The 12,155-nt window shown below is 42.3% G+C and overlaps 1 protein-coding gene across 1 annotated transcript in view; it reads right to left on the bottom strand.

Moving 5' to 3' along the window:
• The window catches only part of plxdc1 (plexin domain containing 1), a 48,058-nt gene that overhangs the window by 17,252 nt on the left and 18,651 nt on the right, over positions 1-12,155 (bottom strand). Inside the window, exon 2 of the mRNA XM_088906198.1 lies at positions 3,985-4,151. Coding sequence (XP_088762324.1) covers positions 3,985-4,151 — 167 coding nt within the window. The remainder of the gene's footprint in view (positions 1-3,984; positions 4,152-12,155) is intronic.

Here is a 12,155-nt window from a genome sequence, read left to right as displayed (position 1 = left end):
GATATCTTTACTTTGTATTATGAGAGATACTGTTTTGTTGTACAGAAAATAGTAGATAATGCATGTGTATGAAGCTGGTTTCATTCTGACCAAACTAAAGAGATGTGGGAGGAATATAAAGGAATGGTTTTTCTTTCCATATCTCCACCACTGTCGAATACAACACCAGCATGCCTGTTTGTATTTTTCATGTCATGGCCTTGTAACTACTGCACATCTACTTCTCAAGAGAACTACAGGTGGGGCCAGATCTGACAAACTGTGTTGTAATTTGGGACAATGTTACCTTCTGTCAACTTCAGTTGTGAAGCTCATACGCATCTCTCATTAGTGTTCCTCTCACCACTCCGTCCTTTCCTGAAACCTGTGCATGTGGAGTTTTTCTCTGCCTGGATAATGAAGGTGCATGACCATCATGCTGATGACCGGATGACACAGCTCATGGCTAAATGAATGCTACCTCTCAGGCCATTACCACTGACACCTGTCAAGAACAATTTCATCCTACAAGACGGCTCGTCTCGAGACGTACTGCGAGGGAGAATATTTGATCCGGTGCTGATGAGACCACGTGACCTCACAGAAATCAGAGGCCAGATATAGAACAAACAAATCGTTATGTCTGAGTTACCATTTTCACTGTGTTTCTTTGTTTATTTCCCTTCATTGTGTTTCTTGGCACAACTGTCTGTCTTCACGAGTGCTATGATTTAGCGTTAGCAGGTACCTCTGAAAAATGGAAGAAGTAATAAATGACTTTTGTGCTGCAATAGCAGCTCTTGTTGTCTGTTTCTGCGTTTAAAAGTTGGCCACTGCCTGAGTTGTCTTAGGGGTTCACTGAAGAAAATATATGTAACTCTTACCAAAAATTTTACACGCTTGAATAACTAGAGACAACATGGTTTTGCAAAAGTACAGAGCCGTTTAGTTGCAATTTGAGAATCAAATTATTAAAATGTGTAATTTGTCAGGTGCTTCACAATTGTTCTTTGTTTCCAGTGCAGCATATTCCGAACGAAGGGATGAATGCCATCAGAATGTGTTTTTAAAGAGCTTCCTCCTGCTGTCCAATAAAGTAGGAAGAAGTGCCTTCTTTGTAGAATTAACGTACAACTGTCAATATATGTTTGTTTGCGTAAATGGATGCTTATGTCATTAGTTTGCCCCTGCACTTGTATTTTGCACATGCTTTGTGAATTTACGTGTGTGTGAAGGAGCACTGCATGCTTGTGTTGTTCATATGCGCTGCAGTGTACATGTAAGAGAGTTGGCTGTGTGTAATTTCATACTGGTTCATGCACATAAGCGATCATGTGAATGTCTGTGACGGTGTGCACAAGTGCTTCACTGTGGTAATCAATGGAGGCAGCCAGCCAGGCAGGGTGAGTCAGAGGGCTGAGGGTAGTGTCGGCTATCAAAGCTCCAGTTTGACTCCCATCCATGGGCCTGGTTTTGTTTTCCTCTCCCCAGTAATTGATATCAGCGGGAGGGATTAGATCAGAGCCCTGCTGGGCCCCAGCTTAGACACCAGACCTGCCAGTCTCACACTGCGAGGTGACGTGTGGAAACATTTCCATACCCCATTTCTTCATTAATCAGAGTATTTCAACACTGGACACATGGCCAAAGTACTCATTTGCAATGGATTTCTGCAGTCACACGCAGTTCACCATCAGTGCATGAAAACAGTGTCCCACAGGAGTGATTTTTTTTATTTATTGCAGTTTTTATTAAATCCATGTAACCACTATGAGTATTCAAAACACTGTTTCAAATGAAATTAGAGCACAGATTTTTCCAATGAGGATAAAAATGAAACTAGCACATAAGTTGCTATTTAAGATAGACAAATGGACCACTAAATATATCTTGTAAAAAGGATTTTTTTTACCTACTATCAGATGATAAATAACAGTTTCTACAAAGAGTGCAGATGAATCTTACAACTTGTGTATTGCTGGGTTTTATCCGGTTAGCACCACTCCACTTGTATTTACTAACGGTCTTGAATGGGAACTTATCAGAGTTGTAGAGCACTGAGCTAGACCAAATAGGGCAATTTCCTTTTATGTAAAAAAAAACCCTGTGCAAGAATAACCAGATCTTTATATTTACAGCAATGTTTTTCATCACATGTACTTTATGTCCAAAATTGGCTTCCATTCTGCCATGCACAGATGGTACAGTGTCTTAAAGGGGTCACCTTTAAAAAAACAAGTAATATCTGCACTGCCCCATTACCTTAGTGTAATTGAATGCATTGAAAACAGACTGCTGTTAAACACTTGCACTGACTTAATGAACTGAGAACTGTAATAAAGACAAGCCACTTCTAGCACAGTTTTGACCATCAGTGGCTAAGTCACAGATTAGCTGGGAGAAATTTTAGTTTTACACAATCATTTCACACTTAAAACTTAAGGATTGTAAACAGAGGTACTGATGTTCACAATACATGCCAAATGTTCAGGCAATCTGCCTCCTTGTTTTTTTTTATTGTGCTAGAATAAGACACATAGAAAAAAGAACTACCATAACACATAAATTTTGCTGTATGTCCAGCTCATAATAAATCATATAATAAAATAATGATTTTTTAAGAGTGTTGGCTTTTTGTTTTATAGATTGGAATTTTATTGCAGTCTTTTATAGCTGATAACACATGACACTTAATTCTTTAAAAGTATAATTACCTACTGTAGAAAACACCTTGGAGTCTGGTTAGAACTATTCCAATTATGCATTTAATTAAAAAATTAGGCCCCGTATGTACATGATAACATGGTTGTAACAAAAACTAGAAGACACTAGACCCTCCGGCAACTGAGTTGCTGTGTTTGAGACTTTTGGTCTACACTGACACTGTTTAATATGAGAACAGTATTAAGCTCGCAAGTCTAGTATTGGCACACATTTCAGGAAGCTTGCACTTTCACCTGGTAGCATTCTTATCCCTCTATGTTGACTGCGCTGGCCAGGATACATGAAATGTCCATAATTTAAGCATTTAATTAAGGCAGTAAGTATACTGCTGGCAATTAGCAGTGAGTAATGTGCATTTAATTGGCACATGCATGCTGGGAGCACAGCAAGGTGAATCTACAGTGTGTTGAGAACCAGGGGGAGCAATGCTGTTCCTGCTGGCAGACTAGGACTTTTTGTCTGTCAAGCCACAGTGAGTCTAACACTCAAGATTTACGCTTGTTTATAATTAAAGTTTGTAATTACATTTACACTGTAATAATCAAGTTGTTTTCTACACTGTAGTTTAATTAGTTTTTTTTCACCCCACTCTGCTGAGATGCACAATCCTAACTCTCTTACAGCCTGTTCATTTACTTCTGCTGTGCTTTTACCGTGCTTTCATGAACGGGTGTTGCACCAGATGAAAGCAATGCAAAAAACTGAAAAGAATAGGATAGAGAGAAAGACGACAGCAAACAGAAACTCCCCAGCTTCCTAATAAGCAGCTGCCAATGTACAGACACTTGTTTTCTCTGCTTCCCACGCAAAGAAATGTCCCACTCTCAGACAGATAACTCTCACTCATCATCCAAGCAGCTCTGGGTAACAGGAAGAAACCCCTCTACACGGCCAGACTGTCACATCCACAGCGCAGACTACTGTAGATCTGGGATGTCTAGTTTGCCGACAGGTTTTCATTCCAACTCAACTCATAGTGGCCTAAATCACCTCGTTATTGGCTTAGCTCGACTAATTCACCAACTTCTCCCAGCTTTATAGGCGCGGTTGCATTAGAGAGACTTAGGAAATCTTCCAAAATACCAGATCTCCAAGACCAGAGCTGTACCACTTACATGGAAATCCTGCAGAGACACAGGCCCTACATGACTAGGAGTTGGACCATCCTGGTCTAGACCTTATGGATCTGTAGAGTCAGCCGTTCTCTGCAGAAAAATGCCCGTGACGGAAACACACACATACACCCATCTCCTCTGCTCAAGCACACAGTCCTCTTCTCACCACTACGCGTGTCATGTTGTCGGGCAGCGTGTCAATGGCTAGGCCGCCACCAAGGTGTTCCCGGCTGGCTCTGGTCCTGTCTGGATGAGTGAAGAAGCGGAGGTCTCTCCTCATCCTCCTTGGCTCCAACAGCTCCTCCTGCTCCGTAACCATAGCATACCCAAAACCTGCAGGACAAAGCGGAGCAGTCAGTCCCCATCCACCCAGTGAGAGTCCCTGTTACAGCGTGCCTGCCAGAAGAATGAAAACTGGGCAGGACCTCACCAGCCTTTCAATGCTGGAGGGCGGCTGTGGGTGTGAATCTTAAGCTAAGAGCAAGTCAATACCATCTGTCATACTCAGACAGATTAAAGAAACTAAGTTATTTGTGCCCGAAGTGAGAAGATGATGCAAAGGTTTGCTTCAATGTATTCAAAATCCCAAAAGGCATTGGCCAGGTCAAATCAATCACTACTTCAAGACGAGCGTCAATATAAAAGCACTTATTTTTCTGTAGGTGGCCGTGGGAGACAGACATTCTTGGCGATGTGGTAGAAACCAACTCCAGGATCCTTTAAGAGAAACACTGATGGAATTCTTAGATCAACTAAGTACAACCAAGCCAACGAGCAAGCTGGACAAAAGAACCACCTCTCACTTGCAACCTTTCTTATGTTTTTATGGTGCTCGACTCGCTATTTCATTCCTTGTTGAATCTGTTCTGTTCGACTTTATAACCGATTCTGTTTTGCCTTTTACAAAAAATACAAAGCAGCACATCTAGGTTCAACAGCTTTTGAAAAGGATTCTCAAATATGGGTAAGAAAAATACTGTTGCACCACAACACACTTCCAGAGAGCAAACAGACAATTTTTTCTGTAAATTGAACAAAATTGATGAAAAGAAAAAATCAGAGAGCCATGAAAGACACATACCTAGAGCTACATTCAGATGAAACAAGCATATTATATATATGCTGATCAGGTCTGTTTGAAGAAAACTAAAAGAAGAAAAAGGGGACTAAAAAATAATGTTAACAAGCAGTTTCAAATTATTTTAATGCATGAGTGAGTTGCAGTTATAGATGTACTTTTGCCCCATGGAGAAAATGGCTGTATTTCTTGGTTTTTACATTCACAATAATATTGTCATAAATCTGCCTAACAGCAGCTTCTGAGCTACCACCTCGATAGCAGTAAAACACAGCCTCATATCTCAGCTCTGCACACACATAAATCCAGCGAACACAATAGGGAGGTTTGGGTCCTAACTGAAGATTGGGGATTTACCAACAAATGCAGTTGCACTTTATGGAGAGTTTTTTATCACAGCCCGGGATCACAGAGTGCTTCGCAATAAATGCCCCCAGCTGAAGAAGCAATCACATGGCATGGAGCACACTCCTCTGGGGAGCACACAAGAGCCAATTTGTCACAACACACACAGGACCACAGCCAGAGCACTGGAATGGCTCAAATGAAGTTAAGAAAAAGAAACTGTATTAAACCTAAATTAAATTAGAGGGACTTAGGGCAGGCCAGATTTTCATTAGCCTGTACTGGTTTTTGTTTTAGGAACATTGGTTGGGACCTTGTTTTAACATGTCATACAAAAGATATCATTTCCAATCCTATTAAGCATTACCTCCTGCTCTTGGGCATTGATTTGGATTTTCTGATTGAGAGGAAAGAGCTCCACCTCCCAGTCTACTAATGCAGACTCCTGAAGCATGAGTTTCCCACTTAAAAGTTCATCAGGACCACCAGGCTTATACCCAATACTGATTCTCTGGGCAAGACAGCTGGAAGAATATCACTGAACTAATGTCAGATAACACCCATATAAGCATTGAGGTTGACTGGCAACCAGCAGAAGCCATTGCGAAACTGTTCAAATGCACACTGGCCTTACAAGCACCACATACTGTATCTGGACCAGACTGGTCAGATTACAAACACATTACCTTGCACTTACGTAGTACAGCACACTGTGCGGTAAGTTACGATGCTTGTACACTGCCATCAACATCCATGTTGAATTCTCATGTTTACTTTCCACAACATCACATGTTTACCTTCCTCTTGTTCATTTTCTATTTTACTGCCCCCCACTCACTCATATTCTGCATTCCTTAGGTATTGGGTCACATGATAATCTTCTCGGGAGGAGGGCAGTGGACTCCAGGGGGAGAGAGGCTGGGGTGCAACAAGTGCTATCACTGGTCAGCTGGATGAGATCCCAGCTGCATGAGATTCCTGGATCAATTACCTTCTAACTACCAGATGAACGAGCAAGGTGGGCCAAAGGGCCTTCAAACCCACCTTCCCCATCACAGTCACGCCCCCAAAATTTAAACCCCCTCCCACTGGTGTCTCTGCACAGCGTGTAAAAGCAAAGTCCCAATGGCACAACCGGCAGAGAGCTAATCCCGAAACCCCCTGGCGGACCCCCTGACTTCTGAGCACTTCCCCTGTACCTGGTGACATGAAGAAGCATGCCGATTGAAATAAAAGTTTCTAGAAAGATATCAAACACAGAAAGACATGTCTGTCCACTGCTGATGGCATAATGAGCAGCAATCCTGAAAAACTTTAGAAATAACCAGCTTTATTTAGTTTGTCTAAAGAGCAATACAAAATCTTCAAAAGAAAGCATTCCTTAAAAGTATAGAGTGCAAGGCCAAAACATAAGAACAGCTCTTTAACAGTCATACAGTATAAATTTGGGTTTGAGTGGTTCAGCGGTTGAAAGGCTCCAGCGTGTAAGGCAGTAGGTTTCAGTAATGTTTAGCATTTTATGCTTAAATTTAATAGTTTATGGAATTCAGTTTTGGAGCAACTTTAAAAACTCCTTCTATCACAGATGATCAATGAACTATCTGGCCACCTCACAGTACGGTGTAAAGTTGCTGCACAAGATGTATTGCAGTGAGTTAGAGACTTTGAAGGTGTAGGAGGTGGGGCAGATTAATGCACAATTAAACAACAGCAGTTTGTATTGCTAAACATGTGCTTGAACACAGCACAACAAAACAGAATCAATGCAGTCAAGTAGAGGTAGAGGCACACTTGGCCAGAGGAGGAGATATTTATAACTGCCTGCCAAGGCAAGAACAGACTCACTCATCAATTGCACAAGGGGCTGTATTTCTGTTCTCTCCTGTAGAAATTTACATTCAGGGCTTGGCAACCCTACGACAGCCCCGCCGTTTTTCATGACTGGCTTATTAGACAGGATCTGTTTTATAGCCTTGCCGAGATCAGATAGTATCACCAGCTTTAATAAGCCGGTTAGGTACCAGAGCACTGAGGTTCAGGACTGTATCTGGGGAGAATAAACAAGTCACCGCAGGCAGAACAACTGCCGCCTATTCCATCTTCGTCCCTGTAAATACCACACTCTCTCCTCTTTCTTTCTGCATTCACTTACTGCATGTTCTTGCACCTGCAGTGGATTTTATTTCGTTTCAGATGGAAATTTAGGTCCAGATGCACTATCAAAATATACCAACTTAGATCCCTGACAGAGCCTTTTAGTTAACAGCCTAAGGCCAGTGTATTAAGTTCCCAAACATTAGCTGGACTTAACTGTAGGGGTTAGCATAAGCTACCCAAGTCCGAAGCTGTCAAACGAGCTGCAGCTCTTTTTTGAGGACTTCTCATCACCCTGCGAGTCTCCCAGTCTCATGCAAGAGAACCACACACGTCCCATTTTCTGGAAAAAAAAAGGCGTATTCTGTGAAAATTAAAACACGAAAGGAGCATGAACCAAGCCAATTGGTACTTTTGTATTATTACTATTACCCTTTTTTCTTGGAAGGCTGTAATAAGTACAAGAAAAGAAAAACAAAATTGTCTGACTTCTCCAGTATAATCATTGCTTAAAAAAAGATTTAAAACAGAAAAAATCTTAAAGCATTTTGAATGTCTGCCATTTCATTTTTTTTATTCCAAGAATTCGCTCCCAGGTGCCCTCGCATTGTCTCCATGTAGTTAGCTTGCTCTCAAGGTTTCCCTTTCCTCTACGGAACCTCTGCTCCCACTTCATTTTCCTTAAGGGCACATTTTTTTAGAAATATAATCCACATCTAACGCCCTTACGACTTTCAAGGCGCATTAACTTTTGAGCTAAAAAAAGCCTTACCTGCCTTTGTTCCAGATTTTTTTTAACGGGGTATGAAAAGCAAGAAAAAAAAGAGAGACCGACTAAACAGCGTCTTACCCCTTCTTACAGTACATGTGCGAAAAGGCACTGTCATCCAACTGGAGAGATCACCTCTGTGCAATACGAGGCCTTCGTTTTTCCCCTTCCAATTCTTGAAATATTGTTTTAAAGAGCACACTCTCCTGAGTCAGAGGTAAGCTCATGAAACTGCACCGCATAGTCATCATGCATACAGTATATACCTATCAAGCAGCCAGATGAGGCTGTGAGATCTACGAGCTCTTAGCTGCCAAACGAGTCAGGTGGTGTGAAAATGTTCTTCTTGTGTGTGATTCTTCTCCTGCTCTTCGATATGCGTGCGTTGGCAGTTATCCAACAGAAACACATCGCAATCCAGACCAGTCAAAGAATGATGCACCTGGAGTGAGCTGGTCAGGTTCTGATGCACCACGACATCCATGACCTGTGTTCGGATTCACATCCCGTAGGATTCACTTCCTCTTTACACCAGTGCACGTTTCTTACAGCAGGAGAAGCCACCCTATAATCTCGTGGGATCAAGAATATAGAATGAGATAAATTAACACTAAACAAAAAAGCAATTTATTCCTCAATGGGGTTTACGGCAGCATAAAATTGCATTTACGAACGAATCTGCAAAGCACGTCCGAGTGAACAAGACAGATGTCAGAACATGCCATTTTCATTAATTCATTATGAACTGTAGTTTCTCTTTGCCTGTAAAATGCATTAAACACCGTGTCACATTGCACACTTATCAAGAGTGTCATTTTTAGCTAGAGAATTATTATGATTGATTCCTCAACAAAACACATTCAGAGGGACCTGTATTCACCTTGAAAAAAATGTTCAGCTGGAATAAAGTATGAATGCAAATTAGTAGGATACTGTATGTTTAATGCATATTGACCAAAACAGCAGCACAAGGCAAAAGGCCTTTTGGAGCCTTTGGGATCTGGGGGGTAAAACAGGGGAGAAATGCAGCATTAAACTGATAGACCAAAGAGTCAGGCTTCAGAGCTTTCTGAGTAGAGTCGTTAACAGAGGGAAACAATACAGCCTTGACAATAAGATGCTCATTTCAGTTCTGGGGGACACCCTGAGGTGCAGAGGGGAGGCCAGCAGCTCTGCCCAGACTACAGCCTCTCAGTAGTGGCCAGAGAAAGATCCAGATATCGCAGTTGCCCCCGTTGAAAGTCTCCAAAAGAAATCATATTAAAAAAGAGCTATTTAAAAAATGTGTTTGGGGGCTGCTCACAGCCACACTCTGCAGCCCATGATACAACACATCTCTTTTTTCATGGATTGAAATGCAGTTATGGAGAAAAAAAAATACAATACACATACAATTAAAATAATTTAACTTGTTAATATTTTGAATCATTGATTACTTTTCATATTTCTACCCTGTCTTGGAATACCTTGGAAAAGCCAACAGTTAATCAGCTCAGATCCTTGCTGTGCATCTTGTATTGAGACAGGAGGAATAAGGCCAATACACCAGCTGTCCTCCAAAACACGCAGTGTTAGGCCATCTGCACCCCTACATACAGGAGGCCTTGCAGGAGAGTCTCTTCTGATTGGAGAAGTGATGCATCTCTCACTGGCAAGGCTGTGAGCTCACAAGCATCTTGCAAAAACAAAGGGGTCACTCTCAAGCAACAGGATGGGGTACCTTTGTGACTCAAAACCTCCCTTCAATGGGGTCCTGTTACGGGAAACTAATGCCACACCTTAGGCTTGATCCTGCAGTGTTTGAACTCTTGGGCTCGATTTATCTTTACTGACTGAGCCATCAGAGAGCTCCAGAAATCTTTTCCATACTAAAAGTGGAAAACAACTTTGCTTTCTGTACCCCTGTACCCCCCCCTCCCCGCCAGCAAGTGGGATAACAAGTGTTTTTCTTTTACAAAGTAAAGGTATGTTCATCCAAGGGAGTCCGAGCTTCAGGCTAATGCATCCCCGATTGAAAGTGCTGATGATGGTAATTTGCTGTGCTTGTTTTATCAAAGCCGTCGTCATGACACCAGTTCAACGAGAAATTTGGAAATAAAAACACTCGCAAAAACTTTGAAAGGGGAACAGTTACAGTTGCCAGATCTCGTGCACACCCCCGGCATTTCAGAGCCCTTGAGCTGTCAACACAACCCGTGCCAGACAGCACAAACAGCCCAGTGAAATATTGCACTAATTGTTATTGAGATACAGTATGTGGTTATGCTGTGATGGGGGTTGTGAGGAGAGGAGGGGGGGGTTGATCCACGGTTTCCAGCTACCAGAGAGGGTCCCTGTGTGAGATGGAAAGAAACAGGGATTTCTGTCAGGGAATGGAAGAAGGGTTTTTTTTTTAATGCTCCGAAGAACATAAACTGGAAAATACAGAGATGGGAAAACAGGAGGTTGCATTGGCTGAGGAATCATCTGCACTGTCAAAATTCTTATATTTGTTTCTCCTTTTGGTATATTCGTAAAACATGTGCAGATGTTATTGCTCACTTTGTCCCTCCTGTTCTAGACCTGTGCTCCTCTGCCTAGGTATTCTTAGAGCAGGTACCTGAACCATAAAGGCAAACAGGGGCTATCCGCAGATCACATATATAACAGTGAAGTACAGGGCCTGTTAAGAGTCTCTGGTTTCACAACTGGTGGGTTTGGGGTTCAAGTCCCTGCTGCGGATACTCTGCTGGTATACCTTGAGTGAGATACTCTACCCTGTTGCTCCAGTCCACCCAGCTATGTACATGGAGACCAGCAATGCTGGGGGTAATCCTGGCAATGGACCAGCATCCAGTTCAGCGTGGGAGTCTTGTGCTCTCAAGTGCACTGGGCACCACGGAAACCAGGATGTGCTTTGGTCCATTGAGCTGTACTGAGAGTGGAAGGATAAGCCCAATACCAGCCTTCCTCCAAAACATGCAGTATTAGGCCATCTGCACCTTTACACAGAGCAGGCCTTGCAGGAGAGTCACTACTGATTGCAGAAGTGATGCATCTCTCCCTGGTAAGACTGTGAGCTCACAGTCTGGATATGGAAATGACCTACCAGTGTAGTTGTCTTTTATACCAAAGAATTCTAAAACTACTTCTCAGATAGGAGGGGACACTCTTTATCCACCACTGAAGTGCAGCACCTAGGCAGTATGTGGCTGCTGTTTTTTGCTAACAGCCCCAGAACACTGAAGATAGGGAGGAAAAGTGAGAAATTGCTTCGCCGTCTGCATTTGGGAGATTTAGGACAGCTGGATTGTGCAAGCCCAGTGCGGGATTTAGCCAGGACATTGAGGATAACGCCCTTACTCTCATGGAAAAATGCCATGGGATCCTTAAGTTGTTAAGGCCTCAGTTAAACACAATTAAAAACACTACCAACAGCACTGTGTTCCCTGCCACCATAATGGGGCACAGGTTTAGAAATTGGTCCACAGGGAAGAGCACCACCTGCTGTTACAATATATCCCTATTGTTGACAACACACAGAGTTGGTAACACAGCTTTGAGATATATTAGTTTTTCACTTAGAGCTGCATTGAGCTGATATAAACTGTGACTCCCTGTGAGGAAAGACCTGGGGCTCCATCAGCAGTGTGGAGTAGTGGTTATGGCTCTTCATTTCCAAACCATAAGGTCATGGTTTTAAATCTCAAAGAGGGTACTGCTCTTTTCTCAGACTGCTTCACTAAATGCCCTGCTGCATAAATTAGCACACCCCAGGGCATTGTTGTGAATGGGAATTTGTTTTCATCTGACTCATCTGGTTCAATAAAGAAAGGATTACATTCAGAACAACAACTGCAGTTTTCATAGTTTGATGTACACTGTGTTGAATATAACTGGAAAAAATGAAAGCGACAGAAATGAAATATATACTCTGTGATGTGTTCTGGGGAGTGTTCCATGTGGGAAATTTGGGGTTTCTCTGGTTTGGATTGTGGTGAACACATCTGTAGCAAAAACAGTGAAACATCTGCAGTGTAGCAAGAGCCTGACAAGGACATGGCTCACTCTG

This window comes from Atractosteus spatula, chromosome 26 (genome assembly GCF_055471065.1).
Source record: "Atractosteus spatula isolate fAtrSpa1 chromosome 26, fAtrSpa1.hap1, whole genome shotgun sequence".
Classification (NCBI taxonomy): domain Eukaryota; kingdom Metazoa; phylum Chordata; class Actinopteri; order Semionotiformes; family Lepisosteidae; genus Atractosteus; species Atractosteus spatula.
Note: the sequence above shows the minus strand (reverse complement) of the source record. Positions and strands in the feature narration are given on the sequence as shown.